The sequence below is a fragment of the Leucopleurus acutus genome, assembly GCF_964270905.1.
Source record: "Leucopleurus acutus genome assembly, chromosome: 16".
In the NCBI taxonomy this organism is placed as follows: Eukaryota; Metazoa; Chordata; class Mammalia; order Artiodactyla; family Delphinidae; genus Leucopleurus; species Leucopleurus acutus.
In genome coordinates, this window is record NC_139158.1 from 62588731 (window position 1) to 62609605 (window position 20875).

A 20875-nucleotide genomic window follows, 5' to 3' on the forward strand; every position below is an offset into this window, starting at 1 on the left:
AAGTTCTAAAGGGGAGTTGCAAACCTAGGGACTGAGGTTGCAAATAGCCCAGCTCAGCTGGATTGTTTTAGGGGGATGAGGCTGCACATAATGCGAGTGGGTATTGATTGCTAAGGGCCTTGAATGCCAAGTCAAGAAATCAAACTTGACCTTGGTGCTAAAGGTAGGGGGGTGCCATTGAAGGGTCTTAGCCAGAGGAGTATGGTCACCACGCGATGTTTTGAAAACCCCTTCTTTCTGTTCCTTTATGGGGAATGGACGGTTGCGGGGTGGAGTACAGAAGGGAAGCCCAGTGAAGAGACTGCCATAGTCTTTCAGGCCAGAGATGATGGTGGCCAAGACCTGGGAGCCTGGGGGGATGGCAGCATGGAAATGAATGTGGGCTTGCGAGAGATAGGTAGACACACCTAAAGACCTGGGGCCCTCAGTACCCCCATAGCCCCAGCTCAGAACTTTGTTCTCCCTGTAGCTGTAACTCCAGGCTCCTGTCTGCAGTCCAGCTCCACACCTGCCCACAGCACTCCCCTGTCTGGCAACCCCCCACCTCCCCGTTACCTGCAAGACATCATTCGAACTCCCTCTGGCCTGGCCTCCCCACTCACCTCCAATCCCTTACACTCTGCAGTTCCTCCTTCTGCTCCCTTTGTCTGCAACATTCTCCCTGCTTGTCTGCCCCTCACATCTGTCTGGAGACTGCTACACTATTCTTTCACAGCTCAACCCCAACATCACCATCTCCAAGAGGCCTTCCCCAACCCTGTAGGACTGACACTCTCCCCTCCACGTGCAGGACCCTCCCTGGCACCTCCAAGCCTTCAGCAAGGAAGGGAAGATGCAGCCCATCTTAAAAAAAAACAAAAAACTGTTAACTTTCAGAACACCATTGCAGGGTGAGATGAGACAGGCAAAGGGTGGCACCCACTTAAGAGGTCTCAGCTTGGGCTTCCCTGGTGGCGGCAGTGGTTGAGAGTCCGCCTGCCGATGCAGGGGACACGGGTTCGTGCCCCAGTCCGGGAAGATCCCACATGCCGCGGAGTGGCTGGGCCCGTGAGCCATGGCCGCTGAGCCTGCGCGTCCGGAGCCTGTGCTCTGCAATGGGAGAGGCCACAACAGTGAGAGGCCCGCGTACCGCAAAAAAAACAAAGATGTGTCAGCTTGAGCTTAAGAATTTCAGCATCTTTGTTCAAAGAAGGCAATGGGAAGTTTTTTAGTTTTGAGGGTTTGCTGTTGGTACTGTTTTCATAAAGGAAACAGAACGGAAGGAATTAGAACACAGGACAGAAAGCAGGATTATTTCCTCCTGGATGGCCTTCTTCTCTAGCAAAGACATACTGACACCTCCTCCAGCCGCCCAGACCTGAGAGACTCAGGTGCCGGCAGCACTTTCTAGGAACTGCCGGGAGTCTAGGAAGCGGGGTGCAGCCTGGTGCAGTGCTGGCCGAGGAGCCCCCAGGGACCCCCGTGCTGGTTCTCTGGCCTGGGTGGCTAGGCCAGTGGGAGCAGCTCTGTCTGTCCCTGCCAAGTCTGAACTCCTACAGGGGTCACTGGGGAGAAACCTCCCAAACTAGGACATCTACCCTGAGCTGCCTTCCTGGCCAAGCCTCAGGGCCCAGCCACGACCTGGCGCCACCAGGGCAGTCAAGCACATTGGGGAAATGTCACTCAGCCCGCGGGCCAGTCACCCCTTAAAACCTACCACAGCTTCCTCAAGACCAAGTGCCTTTGAGGCCCTGCTGCCTCCCCGCCTTGGCCTCAGCCCGCCTCTGGGCTTCCTTCAGTTCTGAGGCAAGCTCTCCTCCCGCTCAGAGCCTGAACCTGTGCATTTCTTCTGCCTAAAAACTCCTGACCCCAACACCCTCCAGACGAGGTCAGAGGCCAGCCTCTGCTCTTGTGCCACGTGCCTCCCCTTTAGAGCCCGCATCCTGTGTAGCCACCTCTCGCCTCCCTCCGTGTTGGTCACCTCCCTCCATGCCCCAAGTCCCTTCCGCCAGGATGGCTCACAGGAGGCTCCACCAGTAGCTGGCAGCACCGACTCAGCCATTGTTCTCCTGGAACTGCCCTATGGCTCTGTCAGGTGGTAGGGGTGGTGACAAATCCAGCCTGGAAGGGCGGGGGAGGTTCTGTCTGGGGACAGGTCTTCTCACAGGGATCGGCCATGCTATTTGGGACCCTGAGAGGGCTCTGTGGCCCGTCCCCAGCTCCATGCCACACCCTGTTGGCAAACGAAGGGGGGGTGAAGCTAGAACCCCCAGGATTTGGGGTGGATTAAGGCAGAGCCCATGTCCATTCTCCTTTCCCAGGAACGACCCTAGAACCAGGGTTTGTGGGGTGAGAGGGTCCTGAATTGAGGAAACCTGGATTGGCCGTGATTAAGTTCCCACTATCAGCAGGAATGGGGGCCTGGCCTTCTTGCCAAGGGAGAGAGAGGACACGATGCCAGAGGTGACTACTGCCTTTATTGCCTCTGGGCTGGGGTCCTGGGCTGGGGTTCAGAGGTATCTGGGGGCAGCAGGTGACTCTGGAGCCAAATTATTGCTACTTAGCAAGGTCACCTTGGGGCTTCCCATAGTGCCCTTAGTATGGGTGGGCATGAGCATGCAAATGATATGCAAATGACATGCAAACCAACCCAGGATCCTGCAGAGGGCTCTGGTGCAGCCGCAGGTGCTGAAAGAGTCAGGAGCCTGCCAGCCCAGGAGGGTGATGGGGACACCCAGGTCCTTGCAGACTGCAGACTGATCCAGCCCAGCCTCGGGGGTCGAGGTTCGGGGGTATGGACAGTCCCTGAGCATCAGCCCTGGTTCTGCTGCTGGTTGGGGAAGAGCAGAAGCCTGGCCCCGAGATAGCAAGAAGAAAGCAGGCACCCACTAGGTAGCCAGACAGCCCAAGGCCCACTCAGAGAGGGAAGGGACCTGCCCTGGGTCACACAGCAAGGCAGGGGCAGAGGGGACCAGAATCCAGGCTCCTGAGCTAGACAGATGCCAGAGTGCCTCAGAGGCCAAAGCTATGAGCAATAAAATACACTGTTAAAGAAAGAAATACACAGCAAGCAGCCCAGTCTCTGATCCCCGGGGTGAGAGATTCTCCGCCAGCTGGCTCTGGGAGGGGAGGCCTCTGAGAGCCAGGCCCCAGGTATAGGAGGTGGCAGCGTCCTTGGTCTTGAGCTGAGCTGACCAGTCCAGAAGCTCCAGAAGGAGGCAGGCAGGGCTCCAGGGTCCTTGGCTTATGCAGGTCAGGCTCAGTTATTATTCATAATCCACCAGGATGCTGAGAGTCAGAGGTGGGGAGTCAGAGGCCATCAGGTGCCCACTGCCCTTCCCCCCAGTTCCCAAGGCTGTGGAGAGGGTTGGAGCTGAAGCCCACCTGGGAAGAACACAGTGGTGAGGGTGTCTGGAGCCTGCAGGTGGTCAATGAGGATGCGCTGGAAGGCCTTACTGCAGGCGGACTGCTGGTGCCTGGGGAGGGCCGCAGGTGGACCAAGGCTGGAGCTGGTCCCCAAGGATCAGGACCACATGGTTAAAAGCTCCCCACTCCCACCCAGTCCTGCTGCCTGGTTTCAGATCTGAGTCCTTCCTCGTAGTGGCTCTGAGCCTCAGTTTTCTCCTCTGTGAAATGGGGACAATAGTGTCCACTTCACTGGGATACTGGGAGGATTACATGAAATAACACACAAGGCGTGTGGCATAGGCCCTATGCCATAGGGTGTGGCACAGTGGTAAAGGTGTGTATTCATTGTGCACCTACCTTGTACCTGGCACTGTGTTCATTCTTTACATGTCATCTCATTTAGGTGATAAGAGGATGGAACTATGATCACTCCCATTTTGAAAAGGAGGCCACTGGGGCTCAGAGGGGTAACTCTCCTGAGGTCACACAGCCAGTGAATAGGAGAGGATGATTTGAACCCAGGCTTGACTCACTCCAGGGCACATACTCAATAAACATTAGCTGTTAGACCACCACTCATACCTTCTCCAGGAGGCCTCATCCTGCCAGAACTCGTACAGGGTGAAGGAGGCATTGTCCAGCATCTTCTGGGCAGACACACTGCAGGGCCAAAGAGACGGCCAGGCCAGGCCTGGGCTGCCACCACCTCTGCCCACCTAGCCAGGGGTGTCTAACGAGAGCCCTGGCCCGGGACGCTCAGTCCCAGCATTCCTCGTGCTCACCCCCCACCCCGACCTTGGCCGGCCCACCACCCGGCTGAGGACTCACTGCAGGCAATGGCTCTGGGCCCCTGTGAAGTCCACGTAGCAGCACAGGGCATGGTGGAAGTCCTGCAGGGCTTCCTCTGCCACCTGCACCTGCCTTTGGGCCACGAGGATGTGCTGGCAAGAGAGGCAGCCTGGTCAGCTGGGGTGCGGTAGGGCAGGGCATGGGGTGAGGGACTGCTGTGGCCTCCAGGACGACCCCACCCTTCTTGTCCTGCACCAGACCCAGCCAGCCCTGAGGTCGGGCTCCTGCCCCAGCCTGGCCCCCAGCTTCCCTGACTCCATCCCCTCTTCCCATCACCAAGGTTGCTGCCTCGATCCAGCCACTGCCCCACTCTCCTGCTGTGTGGCACCCCTTCCTCCTGCCCGCGTTAGCCTCTGCCCACACTGCTCCAGACCCAGCTTTCAGAACTGTAGACAAGGGACACTGACGCCCATGGAAGGACAGAGTTCTGCAGGGTCACAGAGCAAAGGGCCAGAACCCAGCACCTGCCTGCCAGGCCCAGGGGACAAGGGCTGGGTCAAGCCTGGAGAAGGGGGCATATGTACAAGACAGAGGCTGGGGGCAGCTGGCCGTGAACCTCCTCACTTCATGATCTCCTCCCGAACTCCCACACCCAGCTGCCTGCCCCTCTCACACACTCACCGAGTTGGGCCCCTTGGTAAACTCCTCTTCGTGCAGGGGTTCCAGCCGGGGGGCCTGTGAGGGACGCAGAGCGTGGGCCAGGTCCCTGGCGTGTGCCTGGCTTGGGTGGATTCCCAAAAGGTCCACAGGCACGGGGCACTGGCCACACGGCCACTCACCTTGCATTCCAGCTGGTCGATGAGCTCCTGGAGACGGTTGATCTGGAGCCGCCAGTGCATCTCAGCCTCTGAGCACTGCCCTGGGGGTCAGGCACGGGCCCCCTCAGGCTGGGGGCTTCTTGGGATGAATTGAGGGAAAGTGGAGGAGCAAACACTGGGGCCCGGGGGGATGCCGGGCCCTCCCATCCCACCGCAGGCACACCCACCTGTGTCAGAGGAGCCAGGAGACCAGGTGGGTGACCGACTGACACTCCGCAGGGCCCTGCGCCCTGCCCGCCGGCTGCCTCGGGGCCTGCTCTGCACCTCCACCCTCTCTTCATCTGACCTGAGGGGAGTGGAGGGTCAGCCCACTGCTCCCAGACTCACGGGGCCAAGCTCTGGGGCCCCAGCACGGGCCTGGGTGGGTAAGACAGGCTTCCCGGGACATTGAGGCCCAGCCTCAAAGCCAGCCACCCCTGCTCACCCCTCTTGGCCTCCCTGCCTAAGAACAAGAATTTGGGCTCCAGGATGCTAGAACATGGAACATGATAAAAGCTGAGGGCCTTGACACATGGAGATAAGGGGCATTCATGAACCGGACCCGCAGGTGGGCAGAGCTCCTCACACACCGTGGGCCGTGGGCCTGGGCCTCCAGGGTATCTGACGCCCCCTCCAGCGAGCTCTGCAGGGCTTGGAGCTGGCTCACCGTCTCCCGCAATAGGAAGCGTGTCACAAACTGGTCCACCTTGGAGGCCTGCTCATACTCCTGGGGGCAGAGGGGGCGTGGTCAGCATCTCCTGGCTCCAAGCATGTACTTCTGAATGGGGAGCTGCCCCCTGCGCCCCACCCCCTGCTCACCAGAGCAACAGTGGCAGCCTAAAGAGCAGAGGACATGCAGACCTGGCATAAGCAGAAAGGCACTGGGACTCGGTGGGGAGCAGACCCCGGACCCCCTCCTTGTCTGGGCCTGGCCTGTCTTACTGGGAGGTATGAGGCCAGCTCACAGAGAAGCATCTGCCATTGTCTGGCCCTCAAGGCCCTTTCCCTGGTGGGGCTCCCACCTTCAGCCAGTGAGGCCGCAGGCACAGCTAGACTGGGCTGGGTCGGGTGGGGCAGGGCAATTTTGACCCATGAGGCAAAATGACAGTGTGATATGGTGCCATACTCACCAGCTGGCCCCAAACTCACAAGCTTAGTATTCATTCATTCATCCATTCATTCATTCACTCATCCATGCAACAAACATTTACTGAGCACCTCTTACTAGGAGCTGCAGATACAAGACAGCAGGTCGCTGGCCTCACACACACACACACCAGCACTGATCCCCGTCTACACTGCCATTTCCCCCCAGCCCTTGCCAAGGCAGGCAGAGACAGGGAGGACCACCATGTGCCAGGCCCTGTGCTGCCCACCTGGAACGCTCAGAGACTCCCCAGCTACCTTCATCTCCTTGTGCCTCAGTTTCCTCACCTATAAAACAGGGATGGTAATAGCCATCTCGCTGAGCTGTTGAGAGGCTGCAGTGAGTTTTCGCCTACCTAGGGCTCAGCCTAGTACCTGGCACACAAGTTCTTAATAAAGAACTGCCATTGTTTTCATTGTCAAACATAATTCTAACAAGAAACGTGCCCACTCCACCTACACACACAGTACAGGGTGGGAGTCCTGGGGAGCTGTGGTGGCCCCTCCACAAGGGGCTCCAGAGGCATCCTACATCAAGGGCTTCGTCTTCTGCCCATAACCTGCCTCAATTCAGCCGTCAGATGGGCAGGGACAGAGGTGGGGCTGGGACCTCTCATTCTCAGACAGGCCAGTGGTTTCTCCAAGTCTGATCTCTAGACTTCCTGGCCGTTCTTTGAGCTTCCCGAAATCCTTCCAATAAATTCCCTTGCTGGTGCTTAAGATGACTGATCAGTTTCCGTTGTTTACAACCAAAGAACCTGGCTGACACAAGCACCCATTCTGCGTCAGGCCCTGTTTCTAAGCAGAGTTTCATTTAATCCTCGTAATAATTTACAGAAAACATAATTGACCCCGTTTTGCATATGAAAAGACTGAAGCCTACAGAAGTTGATTACCTTGGCCAAGGTCACACAACTAGTTAGCGGCAGAGTCAGAATTCAAACGCACGTCACAAAAATTCCTCTCCTCACCACTAAGCACCTTACAAGCATCGCCTCACTTATGGCCATTAGCCCAGTTTTACAGCTGAGAAACCAAGGCCAGAAGTCACAGACAGAGTAAATGGAGCCGAGCTTGGCCCGTGTGTTCTGGGAGGAGCAGCTCGGAGCCCGGAGCTGGTAAGGTTGACCCATGAGGTCACAATGTGGCCTCTCTGGGACAGAGCCTGGGCAGGGACCCCCAGCCAGAGAGAGGGCAGGGCAGGGCAGAGGCAGCATGGGCCGGGCCCCCCCAGTGGTGACCAGACCTGCCATGGGAAACAACAGTTCCCACAAGAGGACCAAAGTGCCCAAGCAGGCCCGCAAGGAGAGGCCACCTGACGTGGACAAGGCCTGGCGGAAACAGCAGTTCTTCAACCACAAGTGGAAGAAGCCGAGTGTGAGTCCCAGGGGGGCAAGGGGCAGATGGAGTTCAGGGGACCTGGACAGGTGGACAGGAGGGGATGCTGAGACTCTAGGCCTTGTGGGGCATGGAAGGGGTTAGAGAACCCCTTCTGAGGATGAGGATCCCAGGAACCCTCGTGGGTGTGGATGGGGTCCTAATAACCCGGAAGGGAGAGCAGGTATTCCAGAAACCAGGTGGATGAGACTTGAGAGCCTAGGAGGGGGGGAGCAGGAGGGGATTCTCCCAACGGTGGACAGATGGGTGGAGGTCCTGGCATGGCAAATCAGCCCTAGCTGGTGCCACTGGGGCTATGGGCACAGGGAGTTCCCTTATGCCCCCTTTCCATTCCCCCTCCTCAAGTGGGCAGAGGCCCTGGACCGGGGCCGGGGTGGGTGAGGGTCTCAGCATCGAGGCTGGGAGGGCAGGCAGCGTATTTCATAAACGTGACCGGAGTGAGGTCTCAGGAGGTCAGCCTGGCGGGGGCGGGGGTGAGGGTTTCCAGGGGCGAGGCAGGATCCCGGGCGAGGGGGGCAGGGTGCCTGCCTCCCCCACCTCCCCCTGCCCGGGCTGGGAGGATGGCAGGAGTCCCGGAAACGTAGAGGGGGCAGGGTCCTGGGAGATAGAACCCGGGTGGGTGAGGGTCCCCGATAGGAAGGTGGGGGGGTGCTCTTTCCCCTCACGCCCCTGCCCCACCCCCAGACCAAGATCGTGCTGCTTTTCCGCCTGGACAAGAGGCAGCAGCTAGCCGAGGCGACGGCGGGCCCCGGCGCGCGGCCCGGGCGGCCGGGTGAGGACGCGGCGGGCGCCCCCTTGGGCTCCCAGGCGGCGGCGCCCACGTTGCAAGGTGCGGGCGACGGCGCTGAGCTGCGCGAGAGCGCGCGTGGGCGCGAAACGAAGACGATCCTAGTCAAGCTGCTGCTGCGGCTGCTGGACGCACGGCTGCAGCAGGAGGAGCGCCGCGTGGCGGGTGGGCCCGCGGGCGGGCCCGGCGTGGGGGGCGGGGCCAAGGCCGCGCATGGCTGGCGGCGGCTTGTCGCCCGTCTGCTGACGGAGAGCAAGGCTGGCCGCTACGCCTACCCTGCCTAGGAGCAGCCGAGCAAGCGGCGCCGCTGCCCTCGCCCGCGGCACTGAGTGCCTGGCCCGGACCTCCGGACCCCAGTCCATACCAATAAAGAGCGCATAGCAACCCTGGCGCCTGTAGCCCTCCCTGTCTGAGGCATCGGGGCATAGAGTTGGGGTGGGGGAAACTGAGGCCCTGAGCGAGACAGGGGAGAACAGGCGCATTGAAGGCAGAGCCACAGCCATGGCCTGGAGCCAAGGCGGTTTTTGCTTCCTCCTTTCTTGTGACCCAAGAGTCAGAACCCCTATTCCGGGCTGGCGGGGCGGGGGGGGGGGGGTGTCACCGTGCCACAGTGGAGGGAGGCTGCTCCTCTCCCCTCCAGCTCCAGGCCCGGGTCAGATCCTGACGGCTCTGCAGGCCCAATGGAAGAGAGCTTGGGCAAACCCAGGCTTGGCCACGCTAGGAGGAGGGGCCTGCTTCCTGCAGAGGCCAGGCAGCTCCAAGAGTCTCCAGCACTCACAGGTCCTTCTTAAGCTGAGGGAAGGTCCCAGGCAAAAAGCCACCACCTTGGGGAAGAACTGTGACGGTCTCATGGTCAGCATAGTTTGAGGCTTAGACTCAACGTTCTGCCTGAGAGCACCCAGGAGGAGAGGCTGGGGTCCCTGGTCCTCTGACCCCTCACTCCTAACCCACTCTGCTTGGTAACCCTCAAGGCACCTCACCTTTGGGAGACTTGTCTCCCAAATTACCCTGTCCCATTCTCTTCCCCACGTTGCAACCAAAGGCTTCTTCCAAACCACTGGTCTGTAGGGCAGTTCACGCTCCCGCTCATAAGCTCACACTGGTTCTCCGCTGTGCACAGGGAAATGCCCAAACTTATTACTGGGATGTACAGGTCCAGACCCCCAGCCTTGGTCTTCGCCTCTAGGGCTTCTTAGTGACTTCCACCCTCACCCCTGCTCTGGCCATATTGCCACTTGTGGTCTTCAATTCGAGGTTCACCTCCCTAATTCACCCACAAGAGGCCCTGCATGCTTTCTGTGGGCAGGACCCAGCTGCTTCTCTCGCTCCTGGGTCCCAAACCCAGCTCCGGACCCTATCCCCTCCAGCCCTGCCAAACCTGCAGCCTGCATTCCACTGGAGACCAACATCAGAATGCCCCCTTTGGGGGCAGATGCATCAGGGGTGAAGGTCCCAGTTCACTAAAACCACAGGCACAGCTTCTGCTGAAGATACACTTTTGTCAGTGTCAACACCACATCACCTGCATCAGGCTGGAGGCTGTACTACCCATAGCATCTCCCCTGCTGCTTTGTGAGAACTGACCCTTTCCTACCATCCACATGGTTACAATCAGGGTAACCACGTTCCTCAATGTGGCCACACCTCCTGGCATAAGCAATTGGCCCAAGCTGGTCCTCTCAGCCCCTTCCCTAGGTCTGTAATTTAGGAGCTGTAGGAGACTATGTTTTCTACAGGAACGTGCACAGGCTGAAGCCAGTCTTGAGAAGAATATAACCAGAACGCAGAGCCAGTGCATATCTTGGGTCCCCCACAGGCCGACAGTCAGGCCCTGATTCCAGTCTTTTCCTAAAACCTGATTTCACCCTTGCCTTGGTATCCATAAGACATACAAGACCCTTGTGATAAAAGTCCGTATTTTAGCTTAAGCTCACCGGAATGGGTCTTCAACTTGCATCCAGAATGGTCCTAAAGAGAATAAAGAGACTCTGCAGAGACAAGACGTGGACTCTTTCCTGTGTGTGAGGACGACCGCCTTTCGGAGGAAGTAACTGAGCCCAGAGAGAGATTAGGACTTGCCCAGTGCACAGTCAGCCTCAGAACTGAGTCTCAAACTCAAGTCCATGTTTGTAAGCCCCTGAAGGTAGAATCCCTTTGTGGGCTACCTGGGCCCTTGAAGGCTAAGCACACAGATCTTCAGGGTGGCTGGAGATCCATGATTAAGAGCTTTCTCTTCAGCGTTGAGAGGGAAGGGGCCGCACATTTGGCCAGAGCACATCAGATAATCCGAAGTGGTTTGGGGAAGGAATCAAATTGGTTGGGCTGAGCGGCTGAGGCCAGACCCCTGGATGTCAAAATCACTGCCCTTGACCCTGTCCCAGGAGAGAGGATGGGTCTGAGGTGTTTTCATCAGGGTAGAGGCTGCGAAAGCGCGGCAGGTGCTGAGAACTGAGGTCACAATGAGTCCAAGTTCTTTTCCTTCCTTCTCTGACCACCCCCTCCCAACTCCACGACCAGGAGCTACAATACTTGGGTCAAGCCCAGTTGAGAAGTGGACTCCTGGGTCCCCAAGGGGGATATATGTCTGGAAAACATTGCCGCAAGACCCCTTCCTTCTCAGAGCTGCTCCTGGAGGCTTCTCAATCTCTTAAAGCGGCCCTCTCGTCGTCCACCTCAGCAAGCGCTTACTTAGGGGGCGGAGCCGCACCACCCAGGCGAGTCCTCAGAGAGGGGGTGGGGCCTTGAGCCAGAGGAGGACCAAGAGGGCCTGAGCCAGAGCCCAGTTAGGGCGGAGACTGACGAACCAAAGGTCGGGCCTCAGGCCCAGGGGCGGAGCCAAGAGCTGAAAAGAGACCTCCACTCCGGCCAGAAGAGTGGGACTTCAGGACCAGAGGGCGGAGCCCAAGGAATGAGAGCGATAGTTCTCTAGCGCAGAAAGGCGGGGCCGTAGGCCCACGAAGCAGAGCCAAGAGCTGAAAGGCGGGCCACCATCAAGTCCAGCTGAGGCGGGGTTCTCACGCCGGGGGCGGAGCTTTGGGCTGAAGGGCGTGGCCGGCCCGAAGGTGGCGTCGCTGTCCGGGAGCCGCCGGGTCCGCCGGCTGCCCTCGCTGGGCCGCGTCGCGGTGGTGGTGGACCAGGGCTCGGGCTTCACCAAGGCGGGCTTCGCGGGCGAGGAGCAGCCGCGCCTGGTACTGAAGAGCTCCAGCCTGGTGCCCAGCTGGGACTGGCCCGTGCTGCCCGGCTGTGAGCTGGCGGGCGGCGTGGCGCGGGCGCACCCCATCAAGCACGGCGTGGTGGTGGACTGGGAGGCGCTGGAGGGGCTGTGGGAGCGCCTGCTGGTGGGCGGCCTGCGGGTGTGCCCAGAGCAGTGGCCGGTGCTGGTGAGCGACTCGCCGTCGGCTCCGCCCGCGGGCCGCGAGAGGGTGGCCGAGCTGCTGTTCGAGGCCCTGGCAGTGCCCGCGTGCCACATAGCCAGCACCGCGTTGCTGGCGCTCTGCTCTGTCGGCGCGTTCAGCGGGCTGGCCTTGGAGGCGGGCGCTGGCGTGTGCCACGCCACACCCATCTATGCGGGTCACTCGTGGCACGAGGCCACCTTCCGGCTGGACGTGGCAGGCAGTACTCTGTCGCGTTACCTGCGGGACCTGCTGGTGGCAGCCTGCCCCGATCAACGACTGCATGCCCTGCCCCGCAAGGTCATCACACAGCTCAAGAAGCGCTGCTGCTATGTGTCGCTGGACTTCGAGGGTGACCTCCGTAACCCTGCCCACCACCGTCCTGTCAGTTTCTACTTAGGCAATGGGTGCTCTGTCTGCCTCAGCAGTGAGCGCTTCCGCTGCCCGGAACCTATCTTCCAGCCGGGTCTGCTAGGCCAGGCTGAGCCGGGACTGCCCACCCTGGCCTTCCGGGCACTGCAGAGGATGCCCACAACACTACGGACACGGCTGGCCAACACTGTGGTGGTGGCCGGTGGCTCCACGCTTTTCCCTGGCTTCACTGAGCGCCTGGAGATGGAGCTGGAAGCCCAGTGCCGGCGGCATGGTTATGGGGCACTGCAGCCTCGCCTGGTGGCCAAACCCGGGCGTGGCACAGCAGTGTGGACAGGCGGCTCCATGGTGGCCTCATTGCGTTCCTTCCAATGCCACTGGATGACCCGGGCCATGTACCAGGAATGTGGCTCCAGGCTGGTGCATGAAGTGTTCAACTGACTCATGTTGGACTGGGGGGTGGGGTGCAGAGGCAGACACCTGGCAGGCTGAGCTGCAGCTCTATCAGAGGCATTGAGTGCCAGATAAAAGGCTCAGTGATTGGAGCTGGCAGAGTCGTGTGGTGATGGGTCACCCTCTACCCCTTTCTGGGCCAGGAGGAGGTGGTCAGGACCCCTGGGGCCCTTACTTTGACCTGCAGTTTGAATCCCCACTAACCAGTGCCAGTTCAGAGAATGCCAGTCTAGGGGCCCACCCCCAGGGCCCTGTTTCCATGGCAACAAGGCAGGCGATGCCCCCACCTGTGTCCAGGCCACAGATATGGAAGTCATCATAACATACCAACCCCTCATCATATACCATTTGGATTCCCATCCCATGCCAGGCCCCAAGGGATGACTGTTTGAAAAACTACTAAATCCCATGTGAAAGCAACCAGAAGGGGAAGCCCTGTCCTCAGATGATCATCAACTTGCTGAGAGCCTCAAAGTGAGGTCAGGCACAATCCCAGGCCTGCTCACTGTTCCTTCCTCACCCCCTTAGGTGGAGACATTTCTTAAAAAGAACACAGAGGGAGGGGTGCCTTTTGGTGTTTTTAAAATACCATCCAAGGGCCTGGAGCCCGGGCCATGAGCACTGTTTATGCTTGTGCGCACGTGTCCATACACAGACACCAACACATGGGTGCACACACGCCTGCCTACTCACTCATGTCCTTAGGCTGCCCCCCAACCAAGCTCCACACACCAGTACGAGCGTCTGGATGTGTGTGAGCGTGCCCTCCCCCACAGCCCATCCCTGCTGGGAGCTGGCCTTCATACCCCACAACAGTTAGGTCTGGTCAATAATAAAAGCAGTAGCAGCAGCAGCTCCAGGTGTGACGTGGCTACTGCGTGCCAGGCAGAGGTCTCGGTGCTGGGAATAGAGTAGAGAACAAGACAGACAAAAATCCCTGCCTTCATTCTCGTTTAATTGTCACAACAAATGTCTGGAGGTAGGTTCTATTATAATGCCCAGTTTACAGATGAGGAAACTGAGGCCCAGAGAGGTAAAGATGCACAGCCAGAAAGTGGGAGCCGGGATTAGAACCCAGGCCTCTAGCTCCACAGCCCTGAGCCCAGTGGTGGAGGCTGCCACAGCACAGCAGACACCCCGTGCCCTCATTTTGGGCCACCCACCATCAGCCCCTCTACTCACCAGCTTGGTGGTGTCCATGGCAGTGAGCACTGCACAGTTCAGCGACTCCAGTGCAGCCAGCACAGGCCGATAGACGCCCAGGTGTTCAGAGAAGTAGTCTGAGGGCAGAGGAGGTGCTCAAAGGTTCCCGGACCCCCACGCCCCCATTTACAAGCTGGAATTCCCCAGCAGCCAACCAGGCCTCATACCCTGAGCCCAGCCGATCCTGTTCCATGGGACACCAGCAACAGCCTCTCATCACACCCACCTGCCCAGGGGTCCCGGGAGACAAGAGCTCCCATGGGCCTACTCACCACACAGTTTCTCCGTTTCCAAATTGCTACAGGGAAAAGAGAAGGCGCCCTTCAGACCCGCTGACTTGGGCCTGGTAAACTGGGACTTTGAAGCCAATGTTCCTCTCCTCTTCCTGCCCAGCTCAGGCCGACAAGGAGGCAACTTCTGACTCCACCCCAGGTTAAGTTGCTCAGTGGACAGAGAGGGGGAGCACGGGTACTATCAGCCCGCCAAACACTCCCTGAGGGCAAAATTTCAGTCCCACTCTCTGCCTCCAAAGGGGTTTCAGGCCGGGGAGGCAGATATGAACACAGGCCAGAGAGGAGTGGTTAGAGCTGGGAAGGGGGAGCCAGGTCCCAGGTCTGCGGAAATGCAGAGAAGGCATGGAGTATTACTTGGTAGGTCAGGGAGGGCTTCCTGGAGGAGGGGCTGCCTAAGTTAGGCCTTGAAGGAAAAGAAATCTGACTGGAGTATCTGGTGGTGGTTAGGTGGTAGCACTGCAGACAAAGGGTCCAGCCCAAGCCTGAGGACATGGGAGGACATGGGAGCCTAGGATTTATTCTAAGGAGATGGGGGGAAGGGGAGTAAGAGGAAGGGATAGCTGTGCATGTGTGTGCACCCGTGTGAGGAAGCAGGAGAGAAGGCAAGCAAACTCGCACTAAGGCCTATAGATGTGGAAGCACCTGCATCCATGGGTGGAAGCAGGCGGGGGCCAGCTGTCCCCAGGCATCCTCTGGTCCCTGCAGGAAGCAGGAGTTGGAAGAGGGGACACCTGTGGGCTGAACCATAGGTGGTGACTCAGGCCTGGCTATTTTGGGGTCCCAGCTGGAAGCAGTGTGATGAGCAAGGCTGGAGCCAGGGAGGGGGTAGGTGGGTGGGTAAAGTTGGCACTGAGCCCTGGCACCCCTCTCCCTCTGCCCCCCTCATCCTCCATAAGGAACCAAAGCAGCAGGAGACACAGTGGGGTTGGGACAGCCTGGCCTCACATCTACATGCGGTGCACACATCCCCCTTGAGTACTCACTCAGCGGGATGCCCATCAATACTGCTGAACAGCTCTCGCAGCTCCCCGGGGCTGAGAACCCCATCGGCAAAGTAATTCTGGAATTCTTCAAATGAGAGCTTACCATCATCTGGGCAGGGTGGGTGGACAGAGAGCCAAGTCAGTATCCCTGACCCTGGCTGAACCCCTGCCACAAGATCCAGGCCCACTGAAGGCTTTGCAGCATCTCACAAACACCCAGCCAAGTGGAATGGGATTCTGAGCTGATGGGAGGCCTGGCCATTGGGGACAAAAGGGCTGGGGCCCCCAGAGGTGCCCATTTAAGGCAACAGGGCCCACTTTGCAGGCACCCAAGGGACAGGGCAGTACACATGTGGCACTGGGTACGGACTCAATGTTTGCCAAATGAAGAAACAAATGAACAACAGCCTGGGTCACAGTCAGATCATGTCACTTGGAGGACTCGGGGCTGGGTCTCTGCCCCACATGCTGGCCAGTGTGGCTCCAGGGTGGAGGGGACCTCCGTGCTCTGGACCCAGGCCCTTCACAGAGAAGCCACAGGGAGTCAGATAAGATCTTCCTAAGAGTGGAGCCCCTGTAAGTAGCAGCAGGCTGGCTCAGGAGGGAAAGCCATCCCCATCCGCAGGGCACATGTAGCAGAGGCCGAGAGCGTCACCTGCGAGGTCTCTAAGCAGATGGGGTGGGGAGAGTGGAGCTGGGGGAGGGTCTGAACTTCCCCAGACAAGATGCCAGGATCCAAATGAGACCATGTGCCCTGATGAACCGGTTGGAACAAATGGTCTCCACCAATTTGAAGAGACCCAGGGAGAAGGGGCAAGGGGTGGGGACACAATCCTCTCTCAAGGAGGCTGAAACATAAACAGGTCTGAAGCCCCCAGAGGAAAGTGAGGTCAAGGCTGACGGGCTGTCTCAGCTCAGACCCTCCACTGGCCAATCAAGGCACCGTGGGCTGCTCTGAGTCATCTATGCGCAGCAACCTGCCTGCAGGGTCCCCTAATGGCTCCTGCTTTAGCTTTCAAGGTTTTGCCAGACCAGAGTCTGAGATTGCCCAGGACCCAGGGCAGGAGGAGCTGATTCCCTGGGCCTAGCTTTATCCTGCCCAAGCCCTCCCTGTGTCCAGATGGTTGGTAATGTGGAAAGTTACTGAGCACTCTAAAAATCTAAGATAAAATCCCCCACAGGGCCTCATCTCCATGACCACACCCTTCCAAGCCCCTCACACAGGGAGCCTGGGGCCAAGCATCACGTTAGACCTGGGCTCAAGGCCCACCACCTCAGGCAGCCTGCTTTACCTCTCTGGGCCCCTGCTCCTTTGTCTGTGAAATGGGGTGAAGAGTTCTCACCTAGCTTGCAGTTGTGAGGACAACATAAGGTCATATACGAGAAGTACCCCCCAGTGTGCCAGGGCACTGCATGAAAATAAGCCCCCACCTCCAGCCTCTGGCTAAGTCACATTTCCTCCACTCTCCATCCTGCCAAACTTGATTCAAAACAACACTTCCTCCGAGAAGGACACCTGGGTTCATTCTGCTGATTTGGGTCCTCTCAAGATTTTTCTCCATTCTAGACTGGGCCCCCAAACCCCCAACCCTCCCCTGAGCCTCCCTGATGTCCGTCACCCATGCCCCCACTGTGGGACCCAGGGGAAACCACACTCACCATTCTTGTCTGCTCTGCGGAAAACCTAAAGGACAAAAGGGCATGGATGGGAGCTGTGAGCTGGGAGGCAAGGGGCTCCCACCCAACTCAACAGAGCCCCAGGTGGCTGGCCTGCCCCCTGCGTCTCCCTTCCTCCTGCCCAGCATGGTCCCAGCTCCCTGCCCAGCTCGGCCCTGCAGGAGCTCTTCCAGCAAGGTGAGCACAGGAAGAGCACACAATGGGCCCCACTGCTTGCTCACTTCTGCGGGCCTGGCCTCGTGGGGGGTGCTCCAAGCCAGCTCTCTGCACCTTCACCTCCCACACCCAGAGTCAGTCCCAAGTTCTGTCTGATGCATCAGCCCTCGAACGGTCCCAGCTTGAGGAAGGTGGGGAGATGGGCCAAGATGCGGCCTGAGTATCCTCGGCACCCATCCCAGACCTGAACCCCAACTCTGCTGTGTGGCTATGGTCTGTCCCAGACTCTGCCCACTCCGGGCTGTGTCTCTGTGAGCTTGTTGAAGACCCTGACATGCAGGTAGTGGCTAGTCCTTTCTTTGTGGGTGACTGTTTTCCCACTAGCACACAGGGGAGCAGCCCAGGGTTAACCCTGCCAGGGCTGGGGCTTCCTATGAGGCCAACTCAGTATGAGGGTCTTGGGCAGGTCTGTGTGCGTGCGTGCGTGCGTGTGTGTGTGTGTGTGTACGTGCAAGGGTGGGCAGACTGTATTCATGGAGAAGCAGACAGGAAGGGCAACAGAGGCAACAAGAGCGGAGCAGAGTCAAGACTTGGTCCCTGTCTCCCCTAGGGACCAGAGACTCCCAGGTCACCCAAAGCAGCCCAGCAAATAGGACATCAGCAGGCCTGGCAAGGAGGGGCAGGCCAAAGCCTGGACATAGAGCCCCTATCAGCTCCAGGTCCTGAATACCTCTTCCCTCTGACTGTTTTCTTGGGTCAGTGAGGCTCAGGGATGAATGTAATCCCTAGCCAGAAGCCTGACTCAGAGAAGGTCTGCCACTGGCTCGGGGTCCACACAGCAGCCCAGCAGCCTGGAGACACACGGGGGTGAGAGTGGGGGAGGGGTGCTAAGCTGAGAACGAGGACACCTAGGGCCACACCCTAGTGTGCCCCTGCCTCCATGTGTGATCTCAGACATATCCCTAACCCTCCAGGCCTTGGTTTTTCCATCTGGGAAGTGGGAGGGTCAGGTCCCTTCCAGCTGGGAGGACTGTGGCCAAGTGCTGAGTCACTAGGGACAGTGGGGAGTGGGCAGGAGTACAGCCTTTCCCACTGGCAGGGACCTCTGGGAGTGGGGGCATGAGAGGCACAGGACGGACTGAGGGCTGGGGTGAAAGGTGGGGAAGGGGCTCAGGGCAGTGACCGAGGTCGGGCCAGGCTGCTCCACGCTGGTGTCCATAGGGGCTGCAGGGCCACCTGCCAGTCAGGAGAGGGTGTACAGACCACAGAGAGTGACTGTGGGCAGCCCCGACCAACTGTGGGATCCTTGGGTTGGATCTAAGGGACTCTGGGTCAGCACCAGGTCAGGAGTCAGGGGACTGCTTCCTCTTCCAGGCCCCCCTGCCTGGGTCAACCTGGACCCGGGCTGCCATAGAGGGGCACTGTGACTGCTCCTGTGATCAAGGGTTGACAGCCCCCCCCCGCAGCCAGACACATACATGGGGTTGTTCCGGGTTGAGGGGCAGGAGGGACAGTGACACTGAACCAGAGACAAGGAGAGAGAAAGAGAGAAAGAATGAGAGACAGAATGGGACACAAAGGCTGAGAGATAAAGATAAGGGAGACACACGGAAACAGAGACAGCAGGGTCAGAGAGAGATAGTGAGAGAGGCAGAGACCCAGAGGCGGAGGCAGAGACCCAGAGGCAGCGGCAGGGTCCCCAACAGACCTGGAGGAAGAGAGACGGGCATAGAGACAGGGAAAAGCAGAGTGAGAGAGCCGCAGAGACGGGGGCAGTGAGAGACAGAGTCCAGGGAGACACAGGGAGAGATACGACAGAGACCTGGAGAGACACCGCGAGAGACACCACCCCCAGGGCCACAGCGCCGGCGCCCCCGGCCCGCTCCCCACTCACGTCTTGGAAGAGCGCGTGTCCTGCGGATCCGGCTGCCGGCGCGGGCGCGGGGGGTCGCGGGGGCTCCGGCGCAGGCGGCCGGATCAGGCACACAGTGAGCAGCCCCGCGCACGCCATGGCGCCGCCACCCGTTCGGCTCCGGCTCTATGCGGCTGCGGGCTCTGGACGCCACCGCCGCGGACCTCGGGGCACAGGAAGGGGGGGCGCCCGACGATCGGCGCCGGCGCGGAGGCTGAGGGCCCCGCCCCCCAAGGCTCCGCCCCCGCCCCCGCCCGGAGGGCCGCCGAGGCCCCCTCCCAGCCCGGCCCCTGCACTGGCCAGTCTGAGAGCTCGGCCCTACGCCAGCCCCTCTCCAGGCCCTCAGCTTCCCCGTCTGGAAAAGGGGAGCAAACTCCAGCCTTTAGGGCGGCAAGAGCCGCGCAATGAATTCCAACAACACCGTTCACCTCTGCGACTCCCCACCTCCCGGGGAGAAGCGGCCACTACGGAGTAAGGAGCCACCCAAGGGGTCATTTGCACCGGGTAAGGGCTGAGCGAATGACGGCCAGCGTGGAGTACTACACAGCCAGGAACAGAACGGGAGGGGCTGCGCCTGCCCACCGAGGGCAGGTCCCGCACAGTTATAGGGTCAACACAGCAAACGGAAGGAGCACAAGCGCGCCACCTGGTGGACAAAACCCGCAAGTGGCTTCGCCTGTGCGCGTCTGTATCTTCTGCAAAATGGGAGTAAGGGTAGACACATCGTACGGCTGTTTTGGGGGCTGACTGACAGTGAAGGGCTTAAAATAGGGACTGGCTCAGGGAAAGCCCACCTAAGGGTTTCCTAAATAGGTCCGTGTGGACCGTCTCCCAGTCACCCTCCCTTCCACTCTGAAGCTCTACTTGGGCTTCTCTTCCCCCTGGCTCTTCTGTTCTGGCCCCCTCTTCAACCCATCCTCCACACAGCTGCCAGAGGGAGCTTTTAAAATATAAAACAGGGTGTGTCACTCCTCTCTCAGACTCACCAGGGTCCTCGTCCCCCGAATAAAGCCCAAGACTGAACGTCTCTACACCTTGGCCCTCACCTCAGGATTCCAGCCACACTGGTTTCTCTCAGGTCCTAAGGGCCCTTTGCCCACGTGGCCCTCTCCTGCTTGGTGTGTTCTTCCTCTTCCTCCTCAGTTAATTTCTTCTATCCTACAGCTTTAGGTCAAGCACCACCTTTTCCAGGAAGCCCTCCCTGATCCTCTCATTTGAGTCTCCTCCAGCAGGTCCTGAGAGCTCCATGAGGGGAGGGAACGTGTGTCCCCAGAACCTGACACGGAATCAGCCTGTTGTAATTATCTGTTGCATGTTTACAAATGTCCAGAAACATCTGGAAGGAGCATAGCAAACTGATCAGAGTGGCTCCTCTGGGGCTGGAAAAAGGAAGGGAGTTCATTTATTACTTTATCGGACCAGTTTTTAAATTAGGGTAAAAGTGATGAAGCCTACCTTTCTTGGGGTGGTGAGGCTCAAATAAAATGAAGCCAGGCAGGGACAGGGAGAGGGAAGTAGAGAATGGGCATTTTCCCAGCAACCTTGACCTCTCCCACCCTCACATTTGCTCCCAGTACATAGTCCCCAAACCGGGCCCAGACATCGTCAAAATATTTATTAAAACCAAAGCAGAGGGAACAGAGCTGTTAGGAAGGCAAATCAAAGTGCAGATTGGAGGGTGGGGCAGAGCAAGAAGTGGGGTGGAAGGGGCACTTCAAATGCCACAGGAGGGGCCCCTGTGGTCTGGGCTGGGGGGGAGGCCCTTCACCCCACCCCTCCTGCCCACCCTGTCAGTGAAGGTCCCCCACTCACCTCTCCCATCTCACATCCATCCTGGGGGCAGCTGGGGCCCTGCAGTGACCCCGTGGGAAGAGACCACCCCCTCGATCCACCCATGGCTGTCAGTCAGTCAGTCTGTCTCCCTCCCTCACTTTCCCAATAAATAAACCATTCAGGCCTCAGCTCCTTCAGAGTGGGGCAAAGAACAGCTCAGGGACCCCTGCCCTCGCTCAGGGGTAAGGGAGTTGCGGCATCAGCCCCGCATCCCTCCTACCCTTTGCTGATGCCCCA

At 59.1% G+C, this 20875-nt stretch overlaps 3 protein-coding genes across 5 annotated transcripts; 2 read left to right on the forward strand and 1 right to left on the reverse strand.

The window, feature by feature from the left end:
* Window positions 1-3238: 3238 nt before the first annotated feature.
* On the reverse strand, window positions 3239-18919 carry NECAB3 (N-terminal EF-hand calcium binding protein 3; the record flags this gene model as incomplete). 3 transcript variants are annotated; one of them, XM_082856677.1, is made up of 13 exons in its annotated part: window positions 3239-3267; window positions 3364-3455; window positions 3970-4047; window positions 4216-4328; window positions 4858-4911; window positions 5016-5095; window positions 5222-5340; window positions 5624-5760; window positions 13764-13861; window positions 14057-14082; window positions 15061-15169; window positions 16720-16744; window positions 18788-18919. In XM_082856677.1, 13 exons carry the CDS (start codon window positions 18902-18904, stop codon window positions 3239-3241), a joined length of 1077 nt encoding a protein of 358 aa, XP_082712803.1. The 3 variants fall into 3 exon arrangements, with proteins under 3 accessions (XP_082712803.1, XP_082712801.1, XP_082712802.1); XM_082856675.1 differs by having other exon boundaries at window positions 5171-5340; window positions 18788-18904; XM_082856676.1 differs by lacking the exon at window positions 4858-4911 and having other exon boundaries at window positions 4216-4310; window positions 18788-18904.
* Window positions 7431-8648, forward strand: LOC309972912 (uncharacterized protein C20orf144; the record flags this gene model as incomplete). The annotated part of the gene is made up of 2 exons (XM_082856812.1): window positions 7431-7556; window positions 8262-8648. The coding sequence occupies 2 exons, from the start codon at window positions 7431-7433 to the stop codon at window positions 8646-8648; spliced, it is 513 nt and encodes a 170-aa protein (XP_082712938.1).
* ACTL10 (actin like 10) lies at window positions 9966-12569 on the forward strand (the record flags this gene model as incomplete). Its single annotated transcript, XM_082856813.1, has 2 exons — window positions 9966-9980; window positions 11409-12569. The coding sequence occupies 2 exons, from the start codon at window positions 9966-9968 to the stop codon at window positions 12567-12569; spliced, it is 1176 nt and encodes a 391-aa protein (XP_082712939.1).
* Window positions 18920-20875: the final 1956 nt, after the last annotated feature.